The sequence below is a fragment of the Peromyscus eremicus genome, chromosome 7, assembly GCF_949786415.1.
Source record: "Peromyscus eremicus chromosome 7, PerEre_H2_v1, whole genome shotgun sequence".
Lineage (NCBI taxonomy): Eukaryota > Metazoa > Chordata > Mammalia > Rodentia > Cricetidae > Peromyscus > Peromyscus eremicus.
This window is the reverse complement of record NC_081422.1, coordinates 7,144,897-7,165,760: the sequence shown is the minus strand read 5'-3', so window position 1 is coordinate 7,165,760 and position 20,864 is coordinate 7,144,897. Positions and strand designations below refer to the sequence as shown.

The window sequence follows — 20,864 nt, the reverse complement described above, 5'->3', positions numbered from 1 at the left end:
TTTTGCATCACTGTGGTTTTAATTGTCCAGAGTGGATCTTAGTAGCAGGTGTGTCGAATAGAATTCTGTTCTCCACACTCTGTGACTACGTCAGATTTCCAGTCTCCTGCAACGACTCTGGGACTGCATTGCTGGGAGCTGCCCTCTCTTTATATGTAAGAATAGTTAGTCCAGATGCTTGACTTTCCAGCATTCACATAGTGAATTCACTCTTCACAGTGCTCACCAGCACATACAGCTGAAACTGTGTAAAGTTTACACATAATACAGAAATGCTGAGTAGAGGCAGGGAGTACATCTGATCTGGGCTATTTCAAATTCTTTTCTACTAGGGATGCAGAAATCCAGTTGAGATCATGTACAGTGTTTATAAATTATTAAGCTTTTCTAAGTATGCTTCACACAACGGGCCCTGTTCCATCCATCCTTAAAGGTTCATAAAACAAAAGTGGCCTGAAATTGCACAGTGAATATGAACCCTCGCCAAAGATAGGACTGCTTTAACAGCTGCCCTGGCAAAGGTCAGATATCGCATTTCTTCATGCAGACTTTGATGACAATTGAGTCACATGGCAGGGCTGGAGATCATATGGCTTCTGCTTTGTCTGGGCACTGTGTCATCAGTGTGCAATCAGTGGTCCTCTGCTTTCTGGAAGTATGACTTGAAGTGTTTAAGCATTATAATTAGAAAAGACATGACATATCACTTGGTGTTGCAGAGTATTTTTAGTTAAAATAAAACTAGAACTACAGGTAATACATAAAGTTATCAAAGCAACCTGTTACTTTGTGCATCTCCGGTGTGGCTTATTCACCTTCCACAGCCTTCAAATATGCTACCTGTGTGAGGAGCTGACAGAAGACCTACCAATGCAGAGTCTCACTGCACCTCTAGCGGTATTGTCAATATTTTAGAACTTTGAAGTTCTCTCTAGAAATATTTTCACACTTAGGGACATATGGAGAATTATGAAGTTTAATAGGTGTCAGAAAATTTACAAATATTTAAAATGTGGCGAGGGATTAAAACACACCCTTTATCATAATGGCATTTTGTTTTGTTTTATTTGTAAATGTTACCCTAAGGAACTCCTGCTCTGCACATTCCAATTCACTTGTATTAATATTATTCATACTCAGTGGAAGTATTTGAAATCTGTAAAATGACCTTTAAAATAAGGAAAAAGATTACTGTTAGTTCTGACACCGCAAGATGTGACAATGTCACTGTGACTTAGCAGACCATGATTTTATTAAATAATCTAACTTCAGTGGGCTCAGGGTCATTGGAGGAAGCGATATCTAATGAAGGCATTAATATTTACTCCTACCCATCTTCCAGCTGAGATCCCATGGTGTGAGAGCACCAGGTTAATTGAGTTTTATCGCAAAATCTCTAGGCCACTTTAGAAATTACAGTAAGGCACATTCCCTAAGGTCTGATCTATATAAAGTGAGAAAATAGAAGGAGAAATGAGAAATGCCCAACCAGGTTCCACTGACATTGCCAACATTGGTACTTATTAAAAGATTGGCCAACTGAGAAGTGATTTTCTCAGAAAAAAATTAGGAGTCACTTTTTTTCTAATTCATTCTCAGAAAAATGAAGAGAAGAGCAGTACTTGCTGTAACAGAAAAATCATAAGAATACACAAATGCTAATTTTTCTTTAATCCACAACCTCTGTGTTTATCCTCTTTTTTCCCATAATATACTTATATGAATATAGATATAAGTATAGGGCAGGAAAGTGTAAGGGTCGCTCTTTCACCTCTGTTACCCACTCTTTGAACTCTCCAGGGTAAAATGTAAATTAAAAGACAGTATTTATGCTCTTACCTTGTGAAATAATCTCAGCTGAAAGAGATAAATTGAGGACAGGCTATTGCGACCACATAGCGGTACAGGCTAAGAGCAAACTACAGATAACAAACACAATGCAAAACTATCATTAATTTGATTCCCACTATCAACTAGGAATCATTCCAATTCCGTATATGACTTTGCTCTATTCCATGGTGATATAAAAACGAGCTTGGATACCCCCATTCTGCAGACACAGAAGCTGAGGAACAAGGCTATTCCTACATGCTCACAGGCTCACAGCTACTGTGGTGTAGAGTTCAGATTTAATCCTGCCCTCTGTCTTTGAAGGCTGTGTTGAATACAGACTTACAGATCTGTCACCCAGAAGTCTCCATAGGTGAAACGAGCACCTGGAGACAGGAGGAGGCCACATGCCCCCAGATCCCAGTGAGTTTTTATCCTAGGAAGAGAGCTCTGAACTGAACAGTGTGTACACCAAAGCTCTCTCACCTCTGCTTCCCCCAGTGTGTGCAGTTCTGCTTTCATGTGTGTATAGAATGGTGTTGTCTAAGGCACTTAGTAGTGCTTTTCCAATGCTGCTAGACTGCAAATCACATGAACGCAGGGAACATTTGTGGCTCATGACTATATTAATTAATTAATTAGTTAGTTCTAACAAATTTTAGAAATCCAGTAAAGACCATTTGAAAATTACCAGTACATGTTTAGGTCAGAAAATGTGTTTATTACTGTTAAAAGGAAGCAAACGTCAAGGATCTAGCCCCAGCCCTTGCAAATATGACTCCAAAGTTTGATTTCACTAGACCTCTGAAATCTTGCAGCCAGAACTCAAACCCAATCCAGCCCCCTGTTCTCTGAAATGAAAATTTAGATCTTTCCCCTGAAAAGCATTTTTCTATGGCTGCCAGCTGAATGAGAGGATTATGCAGCTGTGGCAGCAAGCCTGTAGATCTCTAAATCTACTTTTCTTCCACTGCATTAAAAGCAGATGCATACTTGCCTTTCATTTCCACTAGATTAGAGCTTCGTGGAGGTTGGGGAGATAACTTACTCACTTTGGCACTTCCAGAATTTGGCATCTTTATATACATTTTCGGAGTGCTGCTTGCACGACTACATGACCAGATCATAGCGAGAGCTTTGGGTTCACATTCGTCAATAAAAAGGGAATCACAGCTGTAACAGATGCAAGAGGATGCACAGAAAGAGCAGCACCCTGGTAAGAAACACATGGCCCAGTCAGGGGTCAGGGGTCAGCTCATCTGTCTGTTAATGGTACAAACCAATGGCTGCCCTTCTTGACAGTATTAGACGTGTGTGTGTGTGTGTGTGTGTGTGTGTGTGTGTGTGTGTGTGTGTGTGTGTGTATACATAAAGTTTACTACCGCAGTGATCAACAGTACAATATGGAAGGTGGTGGAGAACAAATAGGGACAAAACAATGATTTATGTGCCTGAAAACGTCACAATAGAGCCGATTTCTTTGCATAACTAACCAAAAATAAATGTTAAATATGGCTTTCTAATTCTCTACTAATTATACTTGCCTAGATTAAAAACTCAAGCTCACATTTTTATATTTATTTCATATTTCAGTAGTATCTGGGATGCTTTTCTGTGTTATTACTTGTACACTGGCAAGGCAGGATGTTCAGACACAATGTGAAAGCTACTCTGGAATGAAGACACTCAGAAGTCAGGACATAAAGGAAAGTCCCTCATTCTATTTCATTACCTGTCACACCTGAGTGCTACCTGCAACTTACATTTGCTTTCTGGTTCTAAAGGAGATTTAATGTCTCTCCACCATCTCTTCTCAAGTACTTTGCTCAAAAGTGGCTAGCTATTTCTACGTAAACTTGTTCTGCCTTCTCAGGCTGTGGAACAGCAGGGGCTAAAGGATACGGATCTCTTCTCAGCTCCTGGTGGGCTAGAACACAGAGCATGCTCATTTTAAGTGTGGAAAGCATCTGAAAAAGTATTTTTCTTGACTTTCAGAAAAAGTATAATTACAATTTTACAGTAGAGAAATGTTAAACTTAATTTGATACTTTAGCAGCTAACATGTTATTTCTAAATCATGGAAATGTTTCTACATCCCAAAATATCTGTGTGAGGCAGTGAAGTGATTTTAAGTAATTTTAATTATGAGAAAGCTTACTGGTAAAGACCTGACTTTCATCTTATATTTAGTTAGCAGGCATTAACATAATATTATGTTATGAACAATATTCTGATTCTTAAAAGTATCCCAAGCTTGGTGCTGGAGACGTAGATCAACAGGTGAGAACAATGGCTACTCTTTCAGAGGACCTGCATTCAATTTCCAGCAGTATCTAACAGCTTACTACCATGTGTAACCCTGGCTCCAGGAGATCTGGTATTTTTTTTCTGGCCTATATGGGCACCAGGTGTGAATGTGGTGCACACACTTATATGCAGGCCAAACACCCATATGCATCAAATAAAACATTTTTAAAAATGTCTGCCATTTTTAGCAACTTGTTCGGTTCAGTTTATACTAAGAGATGCAAAAATTCAATGTCTATTTTAAACTCACTGTATTTAGATTGTTTTCCAAAATTATGCACTAAAATTATTATCTATATTAATTATGCACTAAATTTATTATCTGTGTTAGTGTTCTTTAGAGGAGCATAACTGATAGAATGAATATATATATAAAGGGGATTTATTAGAATGAGTTATAGGCTGTGGTCCGGCTAGTCCAACAATGGAAGTCTAACAATGGAAGGTCCAAAAATATAGTAATTGTTCAGTTCATGAGGCTGGATGTCTCAGCTGGTCTTCAGTATACACCAGAACCCCAAAGAAGTAGACTCTAATGCCAATGAAGAATGGACTTGCCAGTGAGAGCAAGCAGGCAAAGAGAGCAAGCTTCCTTCTTCCATACCCTTTATGCAGGCTGCCACCAGAAGGTATGGACCAGATTAGAGGTGGATCTTCCTACCTCAAAAGCAAGTCCATTATCATTATGATCATGCATGTGGTGGCAGGCAGACAGTCATGATCCTGTAGATATAGCTGAGAGCTACATCCTGATCCACAGTCATCAGGCAGAGAGACACTGGGCCTGTCACGGCCCTTTGAAACTTCAAAGCCCACCCTAGTGGCACCTTTCCTCCAACAAGGCCATACCTCCTAATCCTTGTAATCCTTTCAAACAGTTCTACTCCCTTGTGACCAAGTATTCAAAATGTGATCCTATGGGGACCGTTCTCATTCACATCACCACATTATTTTCTGAGCATGTGATAGCTCAATCTATTTCAGATACTATACACACTTTTTTTTCTTTTCTTAATATAGCACAGCTTAGGAATTTAAATAAAATGCAAATAAAATATTTCTCAATAATGAACAAAAATAGGAGTTTCATAATATCATTTCTATTTGATATTAACTTATAGAATTATATAACAAAACATATATAATGAATTCTATCGAGATTCTTTCACATTTATTAGTTAATTGAGGACTTTTGGAGAAGCTAAGGTATAATTTTAGTGTAAATAAGATGTGTGCCTAGGTAGAAACTCTTGGTATGATGTGACGCTTTTCAGCCAGTTCCTGTCCCTGTGTGTTTATCTTTGTAGCTGTAAAACATAAGCGGGGATCATTTTCCCAATACAGTAGTAAAGACGGCACTGAATTACCCTACATGGAATGCATTAAAACAAACTTGAAGTACATCCAAATACTCCTGCAAAGAGTATATGTGAGGCTGGGTCTTTAAACATTTTCTTCCCCCCTCCCCCTCTCTTTCCCTCTCTCCTTCCCTCCCTCCCTAGTCCCTGCATCCTTCCTCCCTCTCATCCCCCATTTTCTATCTTCCCTTGCTCTCCTTTCTCTATTTCTACTTCACATCTTTTCTTCACTCATAACGGGACATATTACAACCAGGAAGTTTTCATAAAATATTCCAAAACCTAACATTTAGCCTTTAATGTTTTTTTTTTCATTTTTAATTCTAGTTTGAATTAAATTGTAACACATTCCAACAATATACCCAGAAGAAACTGTTTTCATAAGAAAAAAGCATCAGTCAGGGCCTTGGGTGTGACTCTGTGTTCCGTTTCCTTTTTGCAGAGAGCTCTGAAGCTCTTTCCAGTGTTCCTACTTCATATGCTGCTTTGCTAAGAATTAAGAAGAGTTCAGCCTCATCTGCCTTTGGTTCCAAGACCAGACCACGGTACAGCAGTCCTTCCTTGGGAACCCTGAGTGTTTCTCCACCCAGCTGGCGAGGGGCAGCTCAGCTGTACCACTCCCCAGTCAACCTTTACCATTCCTCAGATGCCTTCAGACAAGATGGTAAGTGCAGAAAAAGTACAAAATAGTGTTAGTCATACAAGGAATACATCATAAATGACTGTTAGGAAAGGTCTCAAGCCTGTTGCAGTGACCAGAGGGTTGGGCTTTGCTGTGTTGTAGGGGAGATAGATTCAGCTTTGGGAAAGCTGGTGGAGTTCAGAGGAGTTTGTCCTCAGTGTGTCGAGAGCATCTGTGGGTGCTAAGTGGTGTATTTAGGAGAATTGGGGAGATGGACTTCTTGTTCCCTAATTGTCTGCATTTCAAATAGGTAGCTCTCCGAGTCTTACACAGATTCCTATTTGTAGAGATAACAGGAGGGTGGAAAATGATCTATGTCTTATAGGAGCAGGCACTGAATTTACAAATGCAACTTTTTAAACTGCAATGTTGGAAGGCAAGAGGAAGTCTGCAGTCTGTGGGACAGAAGAAAGGCCCCTGGGTGGAGGAGCCTGTCAAAGCTTTTGCCTTCTATTCTAATGATCTCTCAAGATTCTTGATAAAATTAATTGCTAATTGTACTCACTACTAGCAGTTATTTAAAACTAAATTTCAGAACTATTAGTCTGAAAGTAAAAGCACATTGTTTTTTGGAATGTCAATTTGTCCATGAGTATCAGCAGCCCTACAACAGACATACTGGGTATTGGAGAGGTGGCTCAGTGGTTAAAAATGTGTAATGCTCTTACAGAGGACCTCAGTTCTGTTCTCAGAATGCACATCAAGCTGCTTACAATTGCTTGTAACATCAGCTTCAAACTCCAGTCCAGAGGAATGCAGTGTCTCTGGGAACTCACACACATGTGCACAGACCCACACAAAGACATACACATATTCATAATTTAAAATACAATAAATGTTCAAATAAATGAAATAAACTTGTCAAGTGTAATGGTTTTATTTCTAGATTTTTCTTTAGTAAAATAGTGTTAAGAATAATGCATCACATATCCTAAGATTATATGCTTATATTTAACTTTATTTTTGAGTGATAAATAAATAACCCAGTTGTCACACTTAGACACCAGTTAAATTAAGGACCACCCTACTGTTATTAACATTATGGACTGAAAAGCATTTTCAAGTTGTTCCCTAAATCTGTCATTAGTAGACACATTACAAAATGAGGTTAACTAACGAGGAAGGATGGCTCCTGCCAGAGATTATTAGCAGACACAATTCCATGGTTTAAAATAGCTTATCTCACTCAATTTCTCCCAGAAATGTGTGATGTGAATACTGTTGACACCTTCTGTAGGAATGAAAACACAGGGGTGATGTGTATCTCTCTCAGAATCCCCTTACTGGGCTCTATGTACAGTTTTCCTTTGTATCTTTACGGTTTTTAAGAGCAATACTGAAAGGCATTCAGTACATTCATTATTGACTGAGGTATTTGAAGACACACTTTCCAAGAACTTTATGTCAAAGATTAAACTATCAACTTAGGCTGTGCTGCCATGTATAAGCAAAGCCATTATTCATAATTATAAAAATCATTCCTCTGTAAGGCAGCCATGCCATGATGCCAGTCTTTATGGTTTATCCACACAGGGTGATTGGACGGTAAATGTATGTTCAATGTCAAAATACTTGATGTGGGTTTTAAAAGTCCCATTGCATTATATTTAATTTCCTTTCTTACTGTTATTAAATCTGTACATGTCTATAGTGCATTCTGATTGCTGTCCACCCTCACTGTCTCTAACCCACTCCCAACCCCTTTAATCCCCATTTGCTTTATCACATTCATATATTTTTGTTTTGTAATTGCTGAGTTTAACCAGTTGCCTGTGTGACTGTGGATTTGGAACTCACCATTAAAGCCCACTGGGCTCATCAGTGAGTATGTCACTGACGACAGTATCATAATCAGACAGATATACATCAAGATTAATACTTTTGAGGGCATTGTTATGGGATTTTTTAGAAGGTATTGAGAGTTCAGTAACACAAGCTTTGCATATTTGTCTTAATTTCCTATAAGCTTCTAGATAGCTGGTATGTTCTCTTGCAGCTAATGGAAGTTAAGGTACCTCTCAAATATAACTGAAATATAGACAGAAAATCTGAAATAAAATAAGTGCAAATTCCAAAATCAATATGCATAAGGGCATAAGCTAGAGCCAGGCACCTTCAAAGTGTCTGTTGTAAATACCTCTCTTCACAATATACATACATATATGTATGTATGTATGTATGTATGTATGTGTGTGTGTATATAAATAACTGTATAACTTATATGTAAGTATCTATAACACCTTTACACCTGCTGTGTCGAGTCCCATTTTGGACTAAGTAGGGACCAAATGTATCAATCAGGGCCTCTCTAGAGAAAACAGAGTAGATAGGATGAATATCTACCTGAGGAAGTAGGCTCTAATGCCAGTGAAGGAGTAGACTTGCCATTGAGAGTGAGGGCTAGCCTGTGAAGAGCAAGCATTTCCTGCTTCCATGACTTTTTACAGGCTGCCACCAAGAGGTGTGGTGCAGATTTAAGGTGGGTCTTCACACCTCAGCTGATCCATTCAAGAAAAATTCCTCACAGGTGTACCCAGCAGCTTGTGTTACAGTTAATTTAGATGTAGTCATGTTGACCATCAAAGTTCAAATGAAATAGCTTTACTCTTTCTGACTAAAGAAACAATTTTCTGCATTGATCTCATTATGAGTTTCTTACTTTGTACAATGCCCTGTAGCTCAAACATTACTACAAAAACATCGATGTTATTTATCCCATTCAACATTGGCTAATGAGACCCAAGTAAGGACAAAGTGATTTTGTGTATCTGCTCTCCTTAGACTCAGTCACATAAACACACCAACTGGGGATCTTGTTAAAGTACAGACTCCTTTTCAGCACTCAAGCAGAGGGTGCAGCACTTCATTCACAAGAAGTCCCAATATTCCTATCAATGGCTCTGTATTGTGGATTATGCTTTAAGTGAAAAACAAGTCTCTAGTCTGGGATCCAATCCAATCTAATTTAAATCTTCTTCCAATGTAGTTTAATCCACATTTCAGAATAACCAAGAGAAAATTCCAAGGCCTTTCCCTGACTCTTGCATTTCCCTCTGAGTATTTGATAGATCTCAGCTGGCTGGATGTGACTCTGAGCTCTTTCTCCTGGAAAGGAGTCTGACGTATGGCTCTTGTCAGGTCATTCCCTTTAGCTTTGATAGAGAGTAAACCTGAGGTTGACATGCTCTTGTGAAAAATGTGAAAGGTAACAGAGCCTGAAAAGGAAGCCATCCTGATCCTGCCCAGAGTCAAGCCAGAAGGATGTGGCACAGTTTTTTTCTGATAAATCTAAAATCCCAGTTTGCTCAAAAAAATGTAGAAACAATTTCAACTCTGTAGTAAACATCCAGCTGAAACTCACACACAAACACAAGCAAATTTAGACTATGTTCATTGCAATATATGCATCATAACAGATACTGGAAAACTTGCAAACTTTTTCCCACCCCATGGAAAACTAAGACTACTAAAATGAATAATTTATTTTTATGTGATAGAATGGTTATACCTAAAAATATGATGGTGGTTATAAAGGCAGTGTGGTATCATCTCCATAAAGTGATTAAAATGTGATGTGAGGGGCTGGAGAGACGGCTCAGACATGAAGAGCTCTGGCTGCTCTCCCAGAGAACCTGTATTTTCTCCTAGCATCCATATCTAACACCTTACAAACACCTCTAACTCCAGCTCTAAGGGATCCCATGACCTTCTCTGTACTCTGTGGGCACCTGCACATATATGGTATACATTCACACAGATATATTTAGATAAATAAAAATAAAATTTAAATATATATATATGTGTGTGTGTGTGTGTGTGTGTGTGTGTGTGTGTGTGTGTGTACATATAGGACAGTAATTTATGTATATGGTTCAATTTTAAAGCATGGCAGAAAAACTAGACTAAAATACTTTCCACTCTGGATAAAGGGGGAAACGGAAGCGGTACCAGGAGAGAAATATAGGAGATTTTTTCTTAATGCTATTTTGCCTCTTAAAAGATATATGTCTGCTGCAGTAGCTCAGTGGTCAATAACTGCCTAGCATGCACAAATCTCTGGGTGTCAACACTCTCGAAACAGTGGCACATGAAAGAATGGAGCAATCACATGCAGACGAAAGTCTCATGCAATGGCCCACTTTATTCACAGCCCCAGACAAATTATCCCCTGGGGGTTAATAAGAATGACCAGAATAAAGTTTGCACTCACAAGGGTAAGCTGCACATGGCAGACAAGCCACACATGGCAAAAACACGTTTTTAAAAGGCATATGAACAAATAACAAGAGCCAGTTTAACGAATAATCTGAAGTACACTCACTCTTACTACACCAAAAGCCCAGAGACACATTCCAAGAATAATTCCATGCTTTGAAGAAATCGAGGTCAAGAGATTCTTGTCTTGTTTTCCTGGAGTTTTCTCACAAGCACTCACACAACTCCATTTTTAGACAATGTTCTGACCCCTGGTTCAATCCTCAGAGCCACAAGAGAATATAAACCAAATATGTAGATACCACTAGGCATCTAAAATGACCCCCAGTGACTCCTCAGCCTCCTGTGTTTAACCTCTCCCCTGCTCCTGTGGCCCTGGCTATGACCTGGCTTCTAGAGAGCTGTGACACAGTACAGAAGCTGACCGGAAACACTATAATACAAAAGACTCTGCTTCCTCTTTTCTTGTCTTTTTGCTGTTGTTGTATTGTTCAAAGATGTCAGTCTGTCCTCAGAGCTGCCCATCAGCTAAGACAATTAACAATAAATGAGTTACAGCATCCGAGAATTTCCCAGGAACTCAATCCTGGGGACAATGATTTGAGAAGACTCACAGGTGGATCTATGCCCCCTAGAGCATCAGGATCAGTCTCCTGTCCTCCTTGAGAAAGGCAGAGAGTCTTTGGAGAACCAGATTAAACCTCCCGGTGTGGAAATAAACACTTCCCTTTCTCCACACTGTGGGGGTCATCCCACCCTGACCACACTTCTCTATTCTCTTCTGAGGATTATCCTCACACTTGCATACTGAAAAAATTTCATACATTTCATCTATTTTAATTTTCTGTGTCATCTTGTGATCATCCTACATCTGGGTACATTTTTTTAGGCAGCCAATCCCTATAGTCAGCCAAGCGTTGTTTATTCAGAACTTAATTATGCATTCTTTTTGTTCTCCTTAATATTCTGTGCAAAACCCACTTTTTAGTTCTATTTGTTACTTTAGCAGATGCTGCAAAAAAGAAAAAAGCAAATGTTGCAAGTTGAAGAGATAAAATTATTCTCCCTCCTATTTCACTTAATCATCTACATTAAATGTGCTAAATTTTATCTGATTAAAATTGTGAAATGTTTGAAACACAAAAGAAATTTTGTGACTAGATATTAGGTTTATTAAATTTTAATATTTTGCTTACTTTAGTACTATTTTTAAAGAGTTACTTATTTTATGTGTCTAAATGTTTCCCTTCATGTGTGTCTGTGTACTACATGTGCATATTTTTTGGGCATGCAGAAATCAAAAGAGGGTATCAGATTCACTAGTCCTGGGGTTACAAATGGTGTGAGCTACTTTGTGGGTGCTGGAAATAAACCCAGGTCCTCTACAAGAACAGCAAGTGCTAGTAACTGCCAATCATCTTTCCAGCCCCCTATTTCAATACTTAAATGGTTATTATCTACCTGTTTATTTATGTGTGTGTGTGTGTGTGTGTGTGTGTGTGTGTGTGTGTGTGTGTACAAATGCTTATGTGCATAACAACTTTTGGAAGTTGATTCTTCCTCTCCACCACATGGTTTCCTAGGATCAAACTCAGAATGTCAGGCTTGGTGGGAGGCACCTTTACCTACCAAGCCTCCAAAGTCATAATTTCTTCCCTCAGAAGCTTTCCTTTATATTTTCATTTTTCTTAGTGAAGCATATCCTAAAATAATGAATATATGTTCGTATAAAAAGTCTTTATGTTTTTTATTTGAAATACCTTTATTTAGCCTGTAGTCTGAAGTTGATAATAATTTTTTTAATACTTCAGTTATGTTCTGGCTTCTCTTTTGACAGGTAAGAAGTTTATAATTAAGTTACTCAATTATCTATTCTTTATAAATGAACTGTCTGCAGCAAACTTTTCTTTTCTAACTCTTGATATTTTATACATTTGCAATGTAGCTTTCAAAAGTGGTCTTACCATTTTTTAAAATCTGTCAAATGTTTACAAAATAATTTCAAGATTAGATAAGAATCTTTTCCAAGTGTGTAATATTCTACTCTTGCCTTCGAAACCTATTTCTCTTTCTACACATTTTTGTGGATTTTAAAAGTCTCTAAACTTCTTCTAGGATAATAATGTATGTTTCCTTTAGAATGAGTTATTGTTGTTATTACTGACTAATCATTTTGTCTCATTCCTAGTCTATACTTGAACTTGAGGTTTCTTTTTGCAGGTACCTGTGGTATAGATGCCATTTAATTCATCTTATCCTCCTTCTGTTCTGCATGTTTGTCTATTCTGGTAAATGGCCCGTCACTAGACCTGGCTGCTCTTCCCTCCGGATAAGAGGGAACTTCATGGTGTTTCTAGGCGGCTATGCTGGGAATAATTGACATTGAGTCGTTATGACAAGAGATAAGAACATTTAATTAAGTTCAGAGTCAAGGAGCTCCTCCTACTTTCATTTCCCAAGCCCGTGGTTTGTAATCTGTCTGTAATCTCATGTGTTTGACTTTACAATCAGACAAATCTACCCACTTTAAGTTCTAATAATCATGAAACCAAGATATACTGTGTGCTATGTGAGCACGGAGGTCATCACACCTGACATGGTGTATGATCAGCAATAACTACAGGGGAAACAGTATTTGATCAAAAATAGATTAGACACAGTAGAGAAATCCAGACAGCAGTGAGTATGTTCAAGGGCAGAGTTGACAGAGGGAACATGACTTGTTTTGTAAGAACTGTGCATAATAAACAATGCTTATAGCAATCTCGGGGTGACTAACGAATTTATTAATAGACATACTTCTTAAGGAGTCTAAACTTTTTATCTAAGTTAGAAAGAAGCCAGAGTGCATTTTTACCAGCAGTTGCCTGAGAGCCCTCTAAGCATCTAGACAGTAAACAATAATAAAATCTCTCTGATGGTAGGAGTGAAGTAAAACGTGTTAGTAGCATGTTATCACACTTACAAAGGGAAAACTATAATTGTCTAAAGGAAAACACTAACAGCAGGGATAATAAGAAGACAGTCTCATACTCCTTTGCAGGCTTATTTAGTCAAAGCTGTAGCCATAGCGTTTTCCCGTGGATTTTGCTCCAAGAATTTCTCCTCACTGTATTGACAGGAGATCTGATACTTCCTCCAATTACACTGCTGATGTACTGGAGTCAGATTGCATGGCAATCAACTCAGTTACAAGTTAGAGGTAAGCAGCAGGCGAAAGGTTGGGGCTTGGCATCAGACATAACTGTCTGAGAAGACGATAGGAAAAGCAGTTATCAGAGGGAATATCTTAGTCTGGAAGGCAGTTTAGAACCCAGGGAAACAGTAATTGCTAGTCATGATCCCAACAAACACTGATGTAGAAAACAAAGGAAGGCTCCCCCCATTTGAGTTTGGGGGCTCACAAAGCACTGATTTCTTAGCCGGTCTTGGTAGTAATGAAGTTGGTATCTGGGAAGTTTGGGAGAAAAAGCTAGGTTTCAAGAGCTGGGAGAGAAGAATGGATTGAGCGTGATCTAGCGAAACATTCTATAAGGGAAAGTTGGGTCTCTGTAGCAAAATAGCATCACAGCAGTTCTCCAGAAGGCTGAAGCCCAGAAAAGCAAGTGTGCCCCTCGAGTCCTAACTGTCCAAGAAACTCTCGTGGAAGAGTTCCAGCATCAGGGGCACAATGGGTAGCAGTTACTGCTTGGCTCTACTAACGTTCAGGTATGGCATCTCCCAAAAAAACCTGTGGAAGAATCTTGGGTTGTCTCAAGACTAACTAATAACAGTAGTACACAGTGGCCCTGAGAATGCTAAAGAGACCATCTCTAGGATCCCTAGGACTGATGAATGTCATAGCAGACACTGTCATAAGAGGGAGTTCTGTTTATAATTATTAGAAAATAATCCCACTTGTATTTTTACGTGGAAGGTATTTTTAAGTATAATGACTATATCAATGTAAAACTGTACAAACTATATACAACTCGCTAACTTTTGTGAGCACATCTGAAAGAGTGAGTTCTTTAAAATTATATTACCCAACAATTTCATGTTTGATTTACCAACATCACATACCCAGATCGATCTATATTTTAAGTGATTTCATTCATGGATCTTTTATGAAAAATTAAAACAAAATTATTGCTTATCTTTTTGTCATGTTATAATTTCTCCTTGGATGTTACATACTTGATTAAATAATATTTTGGAGATATATTATTTTAACTTTGGCTTTCTATTAAGTTTCAATCATTCTATGTATAATTATGTTGCAGGAATCATGAATTTCAGTTAAGAATAATGGAAGGAATGCACGAAGCATGTGCTCTTAGGATAGCTGGCAGAGCTGGGTAGAGGTGCAGCCCATCCTTCCCAACACAACCTCAGCTCCTAAGTTTTGCTGAGCCAATGGTGGCTGAGGTTGCCTCTGTAGCTCAGAAATACCCAAAAGGAAAGTACACATTTTATGTAGCATGGCTCTGTGAATCACAAACATATTTCAAGCATCTCAAGTTTATGCCTCTCTGATCTGCCAACCTGGCTCCTGCTCACCTCCATAGACACCACCTCTTGATCTAATGGAGAGCTATCCCAAATAAGCCAAAGTTGACCTTATGTTTCGACTTCTATATTTCAGCTCCAACAGTTTGAGCCCTAACTTGATGTATACTTTTATCTATAAGGCACAAAGCCGTTGCACAGAAATCCCAAACTAGTACAGATGTAGAGGCTGATACTGCAATATATGTGCCAAGGAGTGAGAATCACTGTTCCTGTTATAAAGCTCTCTGAGGAGAGCAGGGGTTCTGGTGTTTAAAGAAGGGAGGGATGGGTGGCTTTGTCTTGTCTCGTGGTTGGTTAGCATGGCTGAGAGGAGGTCTCTGTGTAGACTGAGGATGACGGTGTGTGAAGCAGTGCAGAGAGAGGGCACCAGAACTGAGACAAGTTCCTACATGGCTTTAAGACTGCCAGAAGTCAAAGGGAAAGCAGATTCTCAGGTCATAGAGTCTTTTCTATTTTAGATAAGCACTCTGCTTCTGTGCTATAGTCAATCACAGCAGTCAAAAAATGAGGATAATTTGTGAAAATCAGTTTTAGGAAAACACAAAACAAGAGTCACTAACACCTATGAATCAATAAGTGTGTGTGTGTGTGTGTGTGTGTGTGTGTGTGTGAGCGTGTGCATGTGTGTATGTGCGTGTGTGCTTTACACCAGAAAATTAAGATACTTAGAAAAAGAAAAATAGGATTAGGGGGCTTTATAAATCATATAATAAGAAATATGAATAAAAAGTGTGATCCATACCACGAATTACAATATTGACAGTCTGTTTTTAAATTGGCATAAAATATTGAGTTTTATCTTGACATTTTAGACATACTTTGATGTTTTCCTCATCTATTGCTGCCCTCGACATCACGCTTCTTCCTTCTGTGGCCACTCTCTTTCCCCAGCAGCCTCCCTTCTTCATCATTCATGGCACATGCATTCCCTCTATGCTCTACTCAGAGTATCCTCTTCCTCTCTCATGGCCTCCTTCAGTTAATGATGTGCACTGACACTCGTGTGTGTGTGTGTGTGTGTGTGTGTGTGTGTGTGAGAGAGAGAGAGAGAGAGAGAGAGAGAGAGAGAGAGAGAGAGAAGAGAGAGAGAGAGACAGAGAGACAGAGAGACAGAGAGACAGAGAGAATGGGGAGGGGAGGAGAGAATATCTATAGTCATACATAAAAGAAGTCCTATTTTTCTTTCTAAGTTAGGCTTATTTCACTTAACATAATTATTTTTATTTCCATGAATTTTTCTGAAAATGTCATGATTTCACTTTTCTTTATGGCTAAATAAAATCCCATTGTGTATTGTGGCACATTTTAGTTACCAACTGTGTATTTATGGCAAACTTTAAGTACCCATTGTGTATTTGTGGCACACTTTAATTACCCATTGTATATTTGTGGCACACTTTTTGGTTATTGATTGTGTATTTGTGGCACACTTTAAGTACCCATCATGTATTTGTGGCACACTTCAATTACCCATCCATCTGTTGATGATCACCTATGCAGCAACAAGCAGATCACAACTGATTTGAAGCAACTCTCTTGAGGGAAGTCTAACTCTTGAAGCATAAGTCTGATAATTCAAAGACAATGAACACTAACATTATAAGGTAGCTGTAGATACTTAGCACTTTATTAATAATGGTTAAAACCCTTACAATAATAAAGTATTTTTAAAATTAAAAAGAATGCCACAATGCCAAAAAGGGAGAAAGCAGGCATTCCATAATTTAGCATTTTATGTACTTTGCTTTTCTGGATTTTATTTCCTGTGTTTTTTTTTTCTGTTGTTTGGGTTGGTTATGGCCTCATGGCAACACATGGAATAATGGAGAGTTGGAAAAGGGTTCAGATGCTCTGGAAACTGACAATGATTCACAAAAGCCCTTCTTCACTTTACTCGCAGTCATCACGGCACATGGGTGATTTTACTCATAACAAACAAGCACACTCCTCTGGTTTGATGGAATCTTCCATCCTTTTCTTTCTTTTGCCCTAGGTTGACAGTTTGAAGAATTTAATTTTAAATCTTTAGAAAACTAGTAAGAGCTGACTCACCATGTGACTGGTATAGCAAAGTCTTCTCAGAGGTTTTCAGAGAGTTCACTTTTCAGTTGGAAAAAAACACAATGTTGACATCAGAGAGCTAGATAAATTACACAAAATCTTTATAAATGTGAAAACGTAAGAGGAGAGAGGCAAGGAGGGATGGAAAGATGGAGGGAAGAAATAACAGTAGAGATAAAGCTCTAAATTACAAACCCCCAGAACTTGATGCCTTTTCTCCTTTGACTGATCTTATATCCTGTGTTAATCTATTCTTAAACATGTAGTATACAAATCTTTCAGATTTCAATTTGTGTATTTGGCTTCTTTGGGAGATGTGTATTAATTCGGATAAAAAAAACATGTCTGTTTGCACTGTATCATTTTTCCTTACACTTGAGCCTTAAGTAAGCAGGACTCCCCGGTGAATGAGGGAAATACACACAGGATAAATAGTGCATGTTGGCACATACCTATAATCCCAGTCCTGGGGAGACTAAGTGGAGGAGATAGTGGATTCAAGACTAGCCTTGGTTCTTCAGGGATATGACCACTGGTAGTTGCCTAGTAACAGGGCCTGGCCCCATTCCCATGCACACACTGGCCTCAATGGATTGAAAGAACAGAAAGGCTGGGGTAAGAAAAGTGATGAGAGTATATGGGAGAAGTTGAAAGGGAGAGAATAGGGGATATAATTGATCAAAACACATTGTTTAATTGTTTGAAAATTTCCAACAGTAAATGAAAACTGTAATTTAAAAAATAGTAATATCAATCAAAGAATGCCTGGAAATGAACAATTTCATATCTACAGCTCTTATGGCACAATATGAATCTGGAAACTTTCCTTGTTGCATGTTACTTTTAACATTCAAGAATTTCACAAACTGTAGGAAATTTTGAAACGTCCTTATATTATTTTTTTCATGGCTTTGAGAGATTAAAAATGAAATATAGATATATATTTGTGATGTTCTCATCTTGTGTATCATACGTGAAGATAAATTTAGGTAATAAGAATTATTTTAGTACTCTACAAAGTATGTTACCTATGCCTTCTTTCATAAATTTGATTGCTGAATAAAAATGAAGATCAAGAATTTTGAATAAAATATAGTCAGGGATGAATTGACCTTGTGCACTGAATAATTTTAAAGTGTATGTCTTTTGGTCTTTGCAGAAAGTGTGGATTATGGGCCAGTATTTGTGCAAGAACCTGAAGATGTCATTTTTCCAACTGACTCTGATGAAAAGAAGGTCGCCCTGAATTGTGAAGTTCGTGGCAACCCTACTCCTACTTACAGGTAAAAATTAATTATGCATTGTTTTTTCTTTAGCCTTAAACAATTCCTCAAGCAAGGAAGAAGCAGGGGGCATCTCTGAGTTCAAGTTCAATCAGGACTATATAGTAAGACCCTGCCATACGTGTGTGTGTGTGTGTGTGTGTGTGCACTCCCAAGAAGTATCATAATGTCTCACATAATTTAATGAATTTGTCTTCTGATATTTTTCTAAGATGGCTCCGGAATGGAACAGAAATCGATCTGGAAAGTGATTATCGCTACAGTTTGATAGATGGGAGCTTCATCATAAGCAATCCAAGTGAAGTTAGGGATTCCGGGCTTTACCAGTGTTTAGCCACCAATACTTTTGGAAGTATTCTCAGTCGAGAAGCCACACTTCAGTTTGCCTGTGAGTAAAGTAAGATTATTTTGGCTATAGTGTATATGCACAAATTTAAACTTTCAGTTATAAAGCTTATGAGTGAATTTTAAAATAGTGTTATACCATAGTCTGAATTAAAACTAGAAAAACATCAGATTTCTTCTGAGGATATCTTCACATTCCCTGGAATACTTGCTAGATCCCAAATAAACCCAATGACCTATTCTTGTACATTAAAAACTCATTCATGAAAGTAGATGGGTTTAGAAGGTGTCCTTTACCTGCTTGGCTCCTTCTTCTATGCTTCATAATTGCTATTTCCTACAGGCTATCAAAGCATATGATAGCACATTTCAGAAGTTCTGCATGTTTCAGAAACTAAATATACAGATGGTGACTGTAACTCCCATAGTGATTTTAATTAAATGAAACTGTCTCATACACACACACACACACACACACACACACACACACACACAGGCTCATGCACACATGCACACACACACACTCACAACACACGCACACACACACACTCACACACAGGCTCATGCACACATGCACACACACACACACACACGCACGCACGCACGCACACACACACACACACACACACGCGCGCGCACACACAGGCTCATGCACACATGCACACACACACATAAGCTCATGCAGCCAACATGTCACTGTGTTTTGGTCATTGGCATTACATACATGACTGGTCTTCTCTAAGGTTACATTGCCTGGAAAGCCGCAGCTGTCTTAGTTGGCACAATTACACCTCATGATATTTGCACAATGACAAGATCACCCAGTGCCGCCTTTTACTGAATATAACCCATTAGAAAGGGAGGCATTATCTTATAGACACTCTAATATAAATATACCTAAAGTACATCAAAGATATGATTAACCAGATGCATAGATCCTTTAAAAATTTGTGAAAGTCTTTCATTGATGGAGAAGCTTACACCAAATGGAGAATAGTCTACCATGTGAAAAGTTTAATATTATTTGATAGTAAGTAATCCTATTTGAATTTAAATTCTTGAGGATTACAATCAGGAAAAATTGAAAGGGGGGATGAGGAATCCTTGAATTAATACATATAACTATATTCATCATATAAGTTATCAAAATGATTTTTAAGTTAATTTAAACTCTGAGAAATGAAGTAGGTAATTGATTTTGCTTCATAACATCTTCCTTGTGTCATTTCTAAAATTAACTTGAGATCCAGACACCCTCTTATAAAAGTGAGAAGAGGAAAAAGAATGAAGAGCTGGAAATAGAATCAATTTGGAGAAGTCTGAGTGAGGTCCTAGAAAAATCAAAATCCTATTTTTTTAACATTGCTTTGGCCAATTTCAGAAAGATGTATTTAGAATTCAAAAAAGAGTAGCCTGACTCCATTATTTTTATTTTACAGAATAATTTGTGGCAAATCACAGACTCTTAATAGGGTTTTTTATTCACAATATCAAAATAGCTCAGGAAATCAAACTGCAACCCCTCCTTCCACCCTTCTATTGAGTAGAATAGTTATTTTCAAAGAGATATGGCATTTCACTTTATTATTGTATCTCCAATTTGATTTTTAGTATTTCTTGGAGACTTAAAACTGCATTATAATCTAAATAATCTTCATATTCTGACCTTATCAACTGTGGCAATGTGATTTATTTTCACAATTATATGAGTTAGCAAAAGTAAATTGTAGTAAGAAAATTAAGTATAGAAACCACTACATTCTATATTTTTTCTCATTATTCAAAGTAAAGAACTATTTAACTTTCCTTGTGGATATTTAAGAACCATCAGGGCTTAGGGAATCTTTGTCATAATAATAGTGGTCCTTACTGGCTTGTCCACAGTTAGGATCCAGAAAGCTAAATGGTCCATGTGAGTCTGAGATCAGACAAAGAGAGCACTTTCTATTATCAAATGCTGACATCACCTCAGGCTCTGGCTTTTGAAGACAAAAGTCGGTGAGGACATAAATATTGGTCCTGTTTATCATCAATAAAAAAAGAAAGGAAGAGAGGAAGGAAGGAAGGAAGGAAGGAAGGAAGGAAGGAAGGAAGGAAGGAAGGAAGGAAGGAAGGGAAGGAAGGAAAAAGCTATATTTATTGTGTTTAAAATTAAGCCAGTATAAAACAAATTTAAATTCTCCAGAAGTTTTCTTCCTATTCACTTGCCAATAACATGTTTATACAATAATT

The 20,864-nt window shown here is 38.0% G+C and overlaps 1 protein-coding gene across 1 annotated transcript in view; it reads left to right on the top strand.

Moving 5' to 3' along the window:
• The first annotated feature begins 589 nt into the window (after positions 1–589).
• Cntn5 (contactin 5) overlaps positions 590–20,864 on the top strand; it is a 476,649-nt gene continuing 456,374 nt past the window's right edge. Inside the window, exons 1-5 of the mRNA XM_059267217.1 lie at positions 590–655; positions 767–800; positions 5,938–6,159; positions 18,164–18,287; positions 18,500–18,675. Of these exons, the coding sequence (XP_059123200.1) occupies positions 590–655; positions 767–800; positions 5,938–6,159; positions 18,164–18,287; positions 18,500–18,675 (622 nt within the window). The remainder of the gene's footprint in view (positions 656–766; positions 801–5,937; positions 6,160–18,163; positions 18,288–18,499; positions 18,676–20,864) is intronic.